Here is a 12,324-nt window from a genome sequence, read left to right on the forward strand (position 1 = left end):
TTGAGGGGGAATATACACGGCTGTGATTTATAACCGAAGAGAATTCCCTTGGGAGGTAATACGGTCACCATTTGATTGTGAGGTATTCTAGGTCATGTAAACAAAAGGACTTGAGTTTCTGTGCATTATCACAATCACACCATGAGTAGTTAATCATGAAACATTCACTCCCGCCTTTCTTCATCCCGGAGAGTTCTTTATTCCTGTCTGCGCGGTGTACTGAGAACACAGCTGGCTGTATGGACGGTGACGGTATATCKGGAGAGAGCCATGATTCCGTGAAAGAGTATGTTAGTCGTCAATAACCTACAGAACTTGAGAGAAACTCATCCAGTGTTAAGCCATGGAACAKCTTGATTGGCCATTGAGTGGCCAAGCCCTCGTCACACCTACAGCTTGTTTATTCAGCGAAACCCATCCCTGCTGCAAGCACTTAGTTTTACCATTGCGTTAGGTTTGTTAAAATAGAGCCCTAACACTTCTAAACCCAAGCCCCCCCCTCTCTCTCCAGGGCTTCAACATAAAGAGTGTTCAGTCTCAGGGTTTTAAGTTGAATGTGTGGGACATCGGGGGACAGAGGAAGATCAGACCCTACTGGAGAAACTACTTTGAGAACACTGACGTGCTGGTGAGTGGCTCAACCATAGCTTCCTTTACGGAGGTATGACTTTTATATTTATATATACGTGTGTGTGTGTGTGTGTGTGTGTGTGTGTGTGTGTGTGTGTGTGTGTATACACATACACACACCACCAGTAGTGTGTGATTAATCATTTTGAATGGAGATACTACCGTATTTCAGATTTATGTCATCGACAGTGCGGACAGAAAAAGATTTGAAGAGACGGGACAGGTGAGTTTTCTTTCTCTTCAGTGATGTTTGTGGGCTGTGTAATGTGCACATTCTACGTATACATATTTTATATTGGGATCCCATGCTGATTTGTGTTTGTGTTCTAGGAGCTGGCTGAGCTGTTGGATGAGGAGAAGCTTAGTGGGGTTCCAGTGCTGATCTTTGCCAACAAGCAAGACCTGCTGACGGCTGCCCCAGCTTCTGAGATCGCTGAGGGACTCAACCTGCACACTATCCGGGACCGCGTCTGGCAGATCCAGTCCTGCTCTGCCCTCACCGGGGAGGGGGTACAGGTGAGATGCAACAGGGTTTAGGGGCAATTTGTGTTTTCAATTCAGGAAGTTGATTGTTATGTAATTTTCCTCCCATCTGTTTTCAGGACGGAATGAACTGGCTCTGCAAGAGTGTCAATGCTAAGAAGAAGTAGCACAGATGTCTGTTTTCACACACCCCTGAGCCTTTGGGAGGCACGGGTTGTACCTGTGAATGTAACACACTAAACATGGACTTGAAGAAAGTTTTTAACTGCCTTGCTGGTCACTACACATTGTTTACTAAACTACAATTCTCGCTAGAACTACAACTTCCATTGTTGCTCTTCAAATTGAGTATTTGTATTTTGCGGGTACAAAGAAGGAAACCCATCCAGGAGACCCACCAGCCTAAACCATATTTGACCTCCACCCTGTTAGAGAAATTCCGCCCAGACCATTCCAGCCTTTCTACTGTCTTCACCCACAACACCAGCCTCGCTCTTCTCTCTGTCCCTCTCTAGCTAGCCTGGGTACCAGTCCCTTTTGGTCTTATATTCCACACTTGTAGCCTTGTTCATAACTGTATGCCAAAGCATAACAGGAGTGGGCAAGGAGTGGAATGAATAGCAAAACAGACTGGTTACCCAGACTACCTCTCTCTCCCTCTCATTCAATCTCTTTCTCTCCTCTCTTTCCACATTTTTTCTTATTCGTACAGTTTGCTCAGTTTTTTATTAATGCTCCAAGCTCTTTTCTCGCTGCAGTTCTGTTGGAAGTAGGGTATATTTATGTAATTCTCTATTTATGTAAGTAGAGGGTAATTTGCTTACAAATAACGGATACGGTGTGTGGTTTACGGTTTCTTACTAGATGACAGGGCAACATTGTATACTGCGATTTACTCCCCTGTGAAAAGGTTACGTGTGTTAATATGTATAAAAAAATATGTATAAATAAATAAAAAACACTAGTGCAACTCTGAAATGGCACTCTGTTCCCTAAATAATGAACTAGAGTRGACCACAGCCCATATGAGTAGAGCCCTATCTAGTGAATAGTGTGCCATTTTGGACAAAACCTAATAAATCAAATGGAAAAAGACTACATTTTGAGGATCAATTGTATATAACTTGTCCCCATATATGTTTTTATTTTACCTTTATTTAACTAGGCAGGTCAGTTAAGAACAAATTCTTATTTTCAGTGACAGCCTAGGAACAGTGGGTTAACTGCCTTGTTCAGGGGCAGAAGGACAGATTTTTACCTTGTCAGCTCGGGAATTTGATCTTGCAACCTTTCGGTTACAAGTCTAACGCTCTAACCACTAGGCTACCTGCCGCCCCTATTCATATGTTATGTTATGGGCATGCAGTAGAGTATATATTACACCTGTAATGTATGTGTTGATCAGTGGAGGCTGGTGGGYGGAGCTATAGGAGGACAGACTGGAATGGAATAATTGGAACGGTATCAAACATGGAAACCACATGTTTGACTCTGTTCCGGACATTCCATTCCAGCCATTACAATGAGCCCGTCCTCCTATAACTCCTCCCACCAGCCTCCACTGGTGRTGATAGATTTTAACAGGGATAAATGACAGTGTATTTCTCAAGTGTTTCATTGTCTTGGGTTTTAGAGGGCATTTACACAAAGCTTTTTCCTTTTGATATTCTTGAATGTGATCTGTCCAAGGATTGAAGGTCCGTGAATAAAATGTGATGGGYAAAATTGCATTGTTTTCTGAGCTGGCTGTAGTGGAAGTATAAAGAGGCCCAGCCAACACACACACACACAGTTCTGTGTGATGAGCTATGGAGGACACCACTTTACATTTTCACTGCCTATACCCTTGTCATTGCCAGTCCTTGGAGAGACCCCGCACCAGAGCCCTTTACATCTCCGAAACACTAGCGTCTCACACACACAGGTGGGGTCACAGACCAACCTCGCCTCACACAGGTAGGGTCAGCTGGTTTTGACATTGAAAAGGCCCAGCTGGTTGGGCCCCTGAATGGGGCAGCTCCCTCTGTGTGTGTGTGGCAGCCTTCCGCCACAGTCGACTCCTACAGGCCTATGTTTAACTACTAGTCAGACCACAGCTGTGCCGTGGTTGGTTCAGGCCTGCTGCACATAGTTGTGAGGGTGTTGCATCTGCTACAGGGGAGAGAACACTGGCCATAAAACACTGACATCCAGCTGTGTGAGTGTGAGAGAGCGATGCWTTCTGAGGGCTTGTGGCTTGTGGGACTATAAAAGGTCTCTGTGCTCTTACAAAGACCCATTGTGAAACACTCTCGATTCCTACTTGGGCCAGGCACTATCTGAATATATATGCTGCTAACTGTATGTGACTTTGGATCAAAGTGTCTGTTAAACTAGATCTTTATGCTACGACGTTAAGATCAAAGTGTAGATGTCTTTAAATCTCTGGGCACAGACCGAGAGGGAACGTCCCAAATGGCACCCTATTTCCTACACAGTGCACTACTTTTGACCAGAGCCCTTCGGGCCCTGGTCAAAAGTGGTGCACTACATAGGTAATAGGGTGTAATTTGCTGCCCATGTCCGTTAATGTTGATAATGTGGTTGTTACTGACAAGAAGCACATGGCTGAGCTCTTTAATCACCACTTCATTAAGTCAGGATTCCTATTTGACTCAGCCATGCCTCCTTGCCTGTCCATAATTMACTCATCTCCCGCCCCTTCTAATGTGACTTTAAAGGGGGAGTTCAAGCTGATCCAAACTGTTACAGGCCTATTTCTATTTTGCCCTGTTTATCAAAAGTGTTGGGAAATCTTTTTTGCTTTCTTGATGTCTATAGTATTCTCTCTGGTAGGCAATCTGGTTTCTGCTCAGGTTATGGATGTGTCACTGCAACCTTAAAGTTCCTCAATGATGTCACCATTGCCCTTGATTCTAAGCAATGTTGTGCTGCTATTTTTATTGACTTGACCAAAGCTTTGGATACGGTAGACCATTCCATTCTTGTGGGCCGGCTAAGGAGTATTGGTGTCTCTGAGGGGTCTTTGGCCTAGTTTGCTAACTACCTCAAAGAGTGCAGTGTATAAAGCCAGAACATCTGCTGTCTCAGCCACTGCCTGTCACCAAGGGAGTACCCCAAGGCTCGATCCTAGGCCCCCGCTCTWKTCAATTTACATCAACAATAGCTAGTTGTTCTTTACCATTCGGCCATCAGATTTGCCACCAATACTCCTTATAGAACACATCACTGCACTCTATACTCCTATGTAAGCTGGTCATTTCTGTATACCTGTCGCAAGACCCACTGGTTGATGGTTATTTAAACCCTCTTAGGCCTCACTCCCCCCTATRTGAGATATTTACTGCAGCCCTCATCCTCCACATACAACACCCGTCAGTCACATTCTGTTAAAGGTCCCCAAAGCACACACATCCCTGGGTCGCTTGTCTTTTCAGTTCGCTGCAGCTAGCGACTGGAATGAGCTGCAACAAACACTCAAACTGGACAGTTTTATCTCCATCTCTTCATTCAAAGTCTCAATCATGGATATTCTTACTGGCAGTTGTGGCTGCTTTGCTTGATGTATTGCTGTCTCTACCTTCTTGCCCTTTGTGCTGTTGTCTGTGTCCAATAATGTTTGTACCATGTTGAGCTGTTGCCATGTTGTTGCTACCATGTTGAGCTGCTGCCATGTTGAGCTGCTGCCATGTTGTCATGTGTTGCTACCATGCTGTGTTGTCATGTGTTGKTACCTTGCTATGTTGTTGTSTTAGGTCTCTATGTAGTGTTGTGTTGCCTCTCTTGTCGTGATGTGTGTTTTGTCCTATATTTTTTAACATTTTATTTATTTTATTAATCGCAGGAGGCATTTTGGTAGGCCGTCATTGTAAATAAGAATTTGTTCTTGCCTAGTTACATTTTAAAAAATTAAGACATATTTGAGCACAGAGCAGCAGTTTTTATCTCAATATCAAATCATTTCTGGGTAACAATTAAGTACACTACATGACCAAAACTGTGGACACCTGCTCGTTGAACATCTCATTCCAAAATCATTGGCATTAATATGGAGTTGGTCCCCACTTTGCTGCTATAACAGCCTCTACTCTTCTGGGAAGGCTTTCCACTASATTTTGGAACGTTGCTGTGGGGACTTGCTTCCATTGAGCCACAAGCATTAGTGAGGTCGGGCACAGATGTGGGACGATTACGCCTGGCTCGCAGTCGGCGTTCCAATTCATCCCAAATGTGTTTGATGGGGTTGAGGTCAGGGCTCTGTGCAGGCCAGTCAAGTTCTTCCACACTGATCTTGACAAACCGTTTCTTTATGGYCCTTGCTTTGTGCACGGGGGCATTGTCATGCTGAAACAYGAAAGGGCCTTCCCCAAACTGTTGCCACAAAGTTGGAAGCACAGAATAGTCTAGAATGTAATTGTATGCTGTATCGTTAAGATTTCCCTTCACTGGAACTAAGGGGCCTAGCCCAAACCATGAAAAACACCCCCAGACCATTATGCCMTCTCCACCWAACTTTACAYTTGGCACTATGCATTGGGGGCAGGTAGGGTCCTCCTGGCATCTGCCAAACCTAGATTCGTCCGTCTGACTGCCAGATGGTGAAGCGTGATTCCTCACTCCAGAGAACGCGTTTCCACTGCTCCAGAGTCCAATAGCGGCGAGCTTTACWCCACTCCAGCCGACGCTTGGTATTGCGCATGGTGATCTTAGGCTTATGTGTGGCTGCTCGGCCATGGAAACRCATTTCATGAAGCTCCCGACGAACAGTTATTGTGCTGACGTTGCTTCCAGAGGCAGTTTGGAACTCGGTAGTGAGTGTTGCAACTGKGGACAGATGATTTTTACRCGCTTCAGCATTCAGCGGTCCCGTTCAGTGAGCTTGTGTGGCCTACCACTTCCCGACTGAGCCATTGTTGCTCCTAGACGGTTCCACTTCACATTAACAGCACTTACAGTTGACCAGGGCAGCTCTAGCGGGGCATATATTTGACGAACAGAYTTGTTGGAAAGGTGGCATCCTATGACGGCGCCATGTTGAAATTCACTGAGCTCTCAGTAAGGCCATTCCACTGCCAATGTTTGTCTATGGAGATTGTATGGCTGTGTGCTCAATTTTATTTTTTACCTGTCAGCAATGGGTGTGGCTGAAATAGTCGAATCGACTAATTTGAAGGGATGTCCACATACTTTTGTATATATAGTGTACCTTACTGTGAATTTTTTCAATTAAAATGGTCAAAAATAGCAACTCGGCATAGAGTAATTTCTCAAGCAAGAATTTTCTGTGAGTTTTCTGTGTGGGCAGCGGGAATTTATTTTTTGCTGTTATTGGCAGAAAGGTTTGGAACTCTATTTCTAATTGGTCTATTAACTAATTTACCGTCTTTGGATGTCACCAGGCAGGCAAAAACTCCGTCCCACCCTAACAGGCTGACATTCCAGGCAGTCTTTCAAACAGCTTACACTAAAAAGGCATGATAATTTTCACTATTTCACAGTATTATTCCAYCCTCCCGAGTGGCGCAGCGGTCTAAGGCACTGCATCTCAGTGCTTGCGGCGTCATTACAGACACCCTGGTTCGAATCCAGGCTGTATCACAACTGGCCYTGATTGGGAGTTCRCAAAGGGCYGCGCACAATTAGCTCAGCATCATCCASGTTTGTCTGGTGTWAGCCGTCATTGTAAACAAGAATTTGTTCTTAACTGACTTGCCTAGTTAAATAGAGGTTAAYTTTAAAAAATGTATTGTGTGAAAATAGATATAAAATACAGGACAATCTGGGCGTTTAAGGCCTGTTATCTTCAACAATCTGAATGACTAAGTTCTGTGGTTGGTTTATCTGTGCATAAAAGTTGTGTGTGTGGGCGACGTGAGGAGCCACACAGAGGGGAGTGTGATGCCTATCTTTGAGGTGACAGGATTACTGCCTTTTTGTCCTCTTGAATCGAGAGAGAGAGAGAGACCAGCACACTTCATACCGGCCTCTTTCTCTTCAACCAATCAGGTCTGAGTTGCGATGATTACAGATMAAACAGGAAACAGATTTCATATCCCACCAACAGATAGGAAATAGGTGGGAGTGGTACAGAAGGTGGAGGGGAAAAGGATCATGCATTATAAGAATGTGAATCACTTTGAAATGTTAAGATAAATCAAACCATACTCTCAATACACCTCATACATCTTCCTACCTCACCCACCAAGCCCATGTCTTCCTGAGTCTATCCTCCCATGAGCGCTACAGATAATAGGGTTAGCATATCAAATTTGATTTGTCACATACACATGGTTAGCAGATGTTAACGAGTGTAGTGAAATGCTTGTGCTTCTAGTTCAGACAGTGCAGTAATATCTAACAAGTAATCTAACAATTCCCCAACAACTACCTAATACACACAAATKTACAGGGGTGAATGAGAATATGTACATGTAAGTATATGGATGAGCGATMGCCAAGCGGCATAGGCAAGGTGCATTAGATGGTATAAAATAKAGTATATACATGTGATATGAGTAATGTAAGATATGTAAACATTATTAAAGTGGCATTATTTAGYGTGCATTGTAGAAAGTGACTAGTGATCCATTTATTAAAGTGGCCAGTGATTGGGCCTCAATGCAGGCAGCAGCCTCTGTGAATTAGTGATTGCTGTTTAGCAGTCTGATGGCCTTGAGATAGACTGAAAAACWGTTTCTCTCTATCCCAGCTTTGATGCACCTGTACTGACCTCGTCTTCTGGATGGTAGCGGTGTGAACAGGCAGTGGCTCGGGTGGTTGATGTCCTTGATGATCTTTTTGGCCTTCCTGTGACATCGGGTGCTGTAGGTGTCATGGAGGGCAGATAGTTTTCCCCCGGTGATGCATTGTGCAGACCGTACCACCCTCTGGAGAACCTTGCGGTTGAGGGTGGTGCAGTTGCCGTACCAGGCAGTGATACAGKCCGACAGGATGCTCTCAATTGTGCATCTGTAAAAGTTTGTCAGGGTTTTGGGTGACAAGCCAAATTTCTTCAGCTTCCTGAGGTTGAAGAGGCGCTGTTGCGCCTTCTTCACCACACAGTCTGTGTGAGTGGACCATTTGTTTGTCCGTGATGTGTACGCCGAGGAACTTAAAACTTTCCACCTTCTCCAKTGCTGTCCCTTCGATGTGGATAGGGGGGTGCTCCCTCTGCCGTTTCTTGAAGTCCACGATCATCTCCTTTGTTTTGTTGACATTGAGTGAGCGGTTGTTTTCCTGACACCACACTCCGAGTGCCCTCACCTRCTCCCTGTAGGCAGTCTCGTCGTTGTTGGTAATCAAGCCCACTACTGTTATGTCGTRCGCAAACTTGATGATTGAGTTGGAGGCGTGCAMGGCCACGCAGTCATGGGTGAACAGGGATTACAGGAGGGGGCTGAGCACGCACCCTTGTGGGSCCCCAGTATTGAGGGTCAGCGAAGTGAAGATGTTTCCTACCTTCACCACCTGGGGGCGGCTTGTCAAAGTCCAGGACCCAATTGCACAGGGCAGGGTTGAGACCCAGGGCCTCCAGCTTGATGATGAGCTTGGAGGGTACTATTATGGTGTTGAATGTTGAGCTGTAGTCAATGAACAGCATTCTTACATAGGTATTCCTCTTGTCCAGATGGGATAGGGCAGTGTGCAGTGTGATGGCGATTGCGTCATCTGTGGACCTGTTGGGGCGGTATGCAAACTGAGGTGGGTCTAGGGTGGCCGGTAAGGTGGAGGTGATATGATCCTTGCCTATTCTCTCAAAGCACTTCATGACAGAAGTGAGTGCTACAGGGCGGTAGTCATTTAGTTCAGTTATTTTTGCCTTCTTGGGTACAGGAACAATGGTAGCCATCTTGAAGCATGTGGGAACAACAGACTGGAATAGGGAGAGATTAAATATGTCCGTAAATACACCAYCCAGCTGGTCTGCGCATGTTTTGAGGACGTGGCTAGGTTGGCATCTGGGCCAGCAGCCTTGCGAGGGTTATCACGTTTAAACGTTTTACTCACGTCAGTCACAGAGAAGGAGAGGGGCGCAGTTCTTGGTAGCGGGCTGCGARGGTGGCACTGTATTATCCTCAAAGCGGAAAAAGAAGGTGTTTAGTTTGTCTGGAAGAGTGACGTCGGTGTCCGTGACGTGGCTGGATTTCTTTTTGTAGTCCGTGATTTCCTGTAGACCCTGCTACATYCGTCTCGTGTCTGAGCCATTGAATTGCAACWCCATCTTGTCCCTGTACTGGCATTTTGCTTGTTTGATTGCCTTGCGGAGGGAATAGCTACACTGTTAATATTCAGACATATTCCCAGACCTCTTTCCATGGTTAAATGCGGTGGATCGCGCTTTCAGTTTTGCGAGAKTGCCACCATCCATCCACGGTTTCTGGTTAGGGTAGCTTTTAATAGTCACAGTGGGTACAACATCTCCAATGCACTTCTTTATAAACACACTCACCGAGTCAGCGTATAGGTCGATGTTGTTCTCTGAGGCTGACCGGAACATKTTCCAGTCCTCGTGATCAAAACAATCTTGAAGCGTGGTTTCCGATTGGTCGGACCAGCGTTGAATGATTCTCGTCACTGGTACATCCTGTTTGAGTTTCTGCCTATAAGACGGAAGTAGCAAGATGGCGTCATGGTCGGATTTGCCAAAGGGAGGGCGGGGMAGGGCTTTGTATGCATCGCGGAAGTTAGAGTAGCAGTGGTCGAGGGTATTGCGCATGCGCGTAGCGCAATCAATATGGTGGAAGAGTTTAGGTAGACTTGTTCTCAAATTTGCTTTGTTCAAAATCCCAGCTACAATAAATGCAGCCTCAGGATGTATGGTTTCCAGTTTGCATATAGTCCCGTGAAGTTCCTTGATGGCCGTCTTGGTGTCTGCTTGAGGGGGAAAGTACACAGCTGTGACTATAACTGACGAGAATTATCTCGGCAGTGCCGGTAAAATGGCCGGCACTTGATTGTAAGGAATTCTAGATCAGGTGAGCAGAAGGACTTGAGTTTCTGTATGTTGTTATGATTACTCCATGAGTCGTTAATCATAAAGCATACACCCCCGCCCTTCCTRTTCCCAGWGAGGTGTTTATCTCTGTCGGCYCGATGCATGGAGAAGCCCGGTGGCTGAACTGATTCCGACAACATATCCCGAGAGCCATGTTTCCGTGAAACAGAGAATGTTACAATCTCTGATGTCTCTCCGGAAGGCAACCCTTGCTCAAATGTCATCTACCTTGTTGTCAAGAGACTGGACATTGGCTAGTAGTATACTCGGGAGCGGTGTGCACGTCTGCGGAGGCTGGCCAGGTGGTCGCTTCGTCTGCTCCTTCTGCTGCGTCGTTGTTTTGGATCACCTACTGGAATTAGCTTCATTGTCCTGGGTGGTGGGGAGAATAGAGCATCCGCTTCGGGAAAGTCGTATTTCTGGTCGTAATGTTGGTAAGTTGACATTGCTCTTATATCCAATAGTTCTTCCCGGCTGTATGTAATAAGACTTAAGATTTCCCGGGGTAACAATGTAAGAAATAATACATTTAAAAAAAATACTGCATAACTCGAAGCGAGGCGACCATCTGTCGGTGCTATGCTGGCTCGTTTATTAACAGAGTCATGTGATACTGTTTGTTGGCCAGGGTCAGCCTAAACTCCGTGCTTTGCTGCAGATTATCTGATCTACAATTCACCTCACTGTCAAAACCATCGTACATCAACTAGCTCTGGTCCAGGGCATTAAGTGCAGCTTGCTAATACTGAGCTCAGRGTTAGCAAGCCACACTAATGCCCTGGACCAGAGCTAGGTATCGACACACTGATGATGGAGAGATTAGTGAACCTGCATGGCCTAGCTAGGAATATGGGTTTAAAGAAACGTATTAGTCAAGCCAAACCTGGTTGACGACGAGCAGATAGTAATGTCCWCCTCTCTTCACACATACACAAAATCACCCCTATGCTAAAAGCTCATGATCTGTAATAGTTATGACCAAAAAGACCATGTACTGTATCATGTATACCGGATATTTCTGAGTACCATTTAATGTGTAAATCAAACTATTTTTTGTCATGTAATACTGTGTATAGAAATATCATAAATGTGAAATGTATGGATAATGTATATGTAACAAAATAGCTGTAAAGAACTCAAATGTAAAACAAAGTTACTGTTATCATCRGAAGGAGAATGAGCTAGCTTGCTGATAGGCTAATAAAAATAATAATACAAAGATAAAAACTCTCTCTCTGACACACAAGCACACACACTAATAGTGGATCATCTCTGCTAGCTGAAGAGGATTGAGGTCCAAAGTGCTAGGTGGCAGAACGCTTTAAAGCTACAGCTTAGTCAGCCTGAAACACACCCACCCTGATAGACAGATTCCTCTCTCTCTTTCTCAGATGTGCCTCCACTACCCATGAAGTTTTCACTGCAATAAAAACCTGCTGATATTACACTACTGATGTTAGTATGTAGTTCTGTTGGTGGGCGAAGTGGGTGGATCTCAGTTTCTCTTTCGGTAATTTCTCTGGTTAACAGACGACTGTGTGTGTGAGCTGTAAGGGTGAGGGGGCGGACAGCCAACCCAAGATTCTGACCCAGATTCAGGCGCCTGGCCCTCCACAGACCAACCTCGCCTCAGAGATAAGATGACTTCTCCAACCAGTTTGTTAACTGGAGCTCAGCTTTCTTTATAACCTATCCTCAAGGTTTTACCAACTTCCCCACCCCTGACTCCACCAGAGACAGAGCTGAACGACTTTGATCCAGTGTGTGAGATGGAGGGAGGCTCCCACCCCTGACTCAACACTACAGAGAAAGAGCTGAACGACTTTGATCCAGTGTGTGAGATGGAGGGAGGCTTCCACCCCTGACTCATCACTACAGAGAAAGAGCTGAACGACTTTGATCCAGTGTGTGAGATGGGAGGCTCCCACCCCTGACTCATCACTACAGAGAAAGAGCAGCACAACTTTTACTGTATGTCTACCACCCCTGACCACAGGGTCTTCTGGCAGCTTCACTCAGACAAACACCCAGTAAATGACAGGGTCAGTTGGATGTCTTACAATATGTGTGGTGGTTGTATTCTTATGGYAGTCTCCCCTTCAACCCACTACATACCAAGCAATGAGATTTACAGTGCCCTCTAATTTTTGGCACAGTGAAGCATTCTCTTCTTTTGATTCTATACTCAGATTTGAAATCAAACAATGACTATGAGG

At 45.3% G+C, this 12,324-nt stretch overlaps 1 protein-coding gene across 2 annotated transcripts in view; it reads left to right on the top strand.

Annotated features, from left to right (window-relative positions):
- Positions 1 to 1,589, top strand: part of arl3b (ADP ribosylation factor like GTPase 3b) — a 25,852-nt gene extending 24,263 nt beyond the window's left edge. For both annotated transcript variants that reach the window (XM_024008035.2, XM_024008036.3), the window contains exons 3-6: positions 512 to 628; positions 803 to 853; positions 961 to 1,146; positions 1,233 to 1,589. In XM_024008035.2, the coding sequence (XP_023863803.1) occupies positions 512 to 628; positions 803 to 853; positions 961 to 1,146; positions 1,233 to 1,280 (402 nt within the window). In that variant the 3' untranslated portion in view covers positions 1,281 to 1,589. The remainder of the gene's footprint in view (positions 1 to 511; positions 629 to 802; positions 854 to 960; positions 1,147 to 1,232) is intronic.
- The last annotated feature ends 10,735 nt before the right edge of the window (positions 1,590 to 12,324 follow it).

The sequence above is a fragment of the Salvelinus sp. IW2-2015 genome, linkage group LG18 (assembly GCF_002910315.2).
Source record: "Salvelinus sp. IW2-2015 linkage group LG18, ASM291031v2, whole genome shotgun sequence".
In the NCBI taxonomy this organism is placed as follows: domain Eukaryota; kingdom Metazoa; phylum Chordata; class Actinopteri; order Salmoniformes; family Salmonidae; genus Salvelinus; species Salvelinus sp. IW2-2015.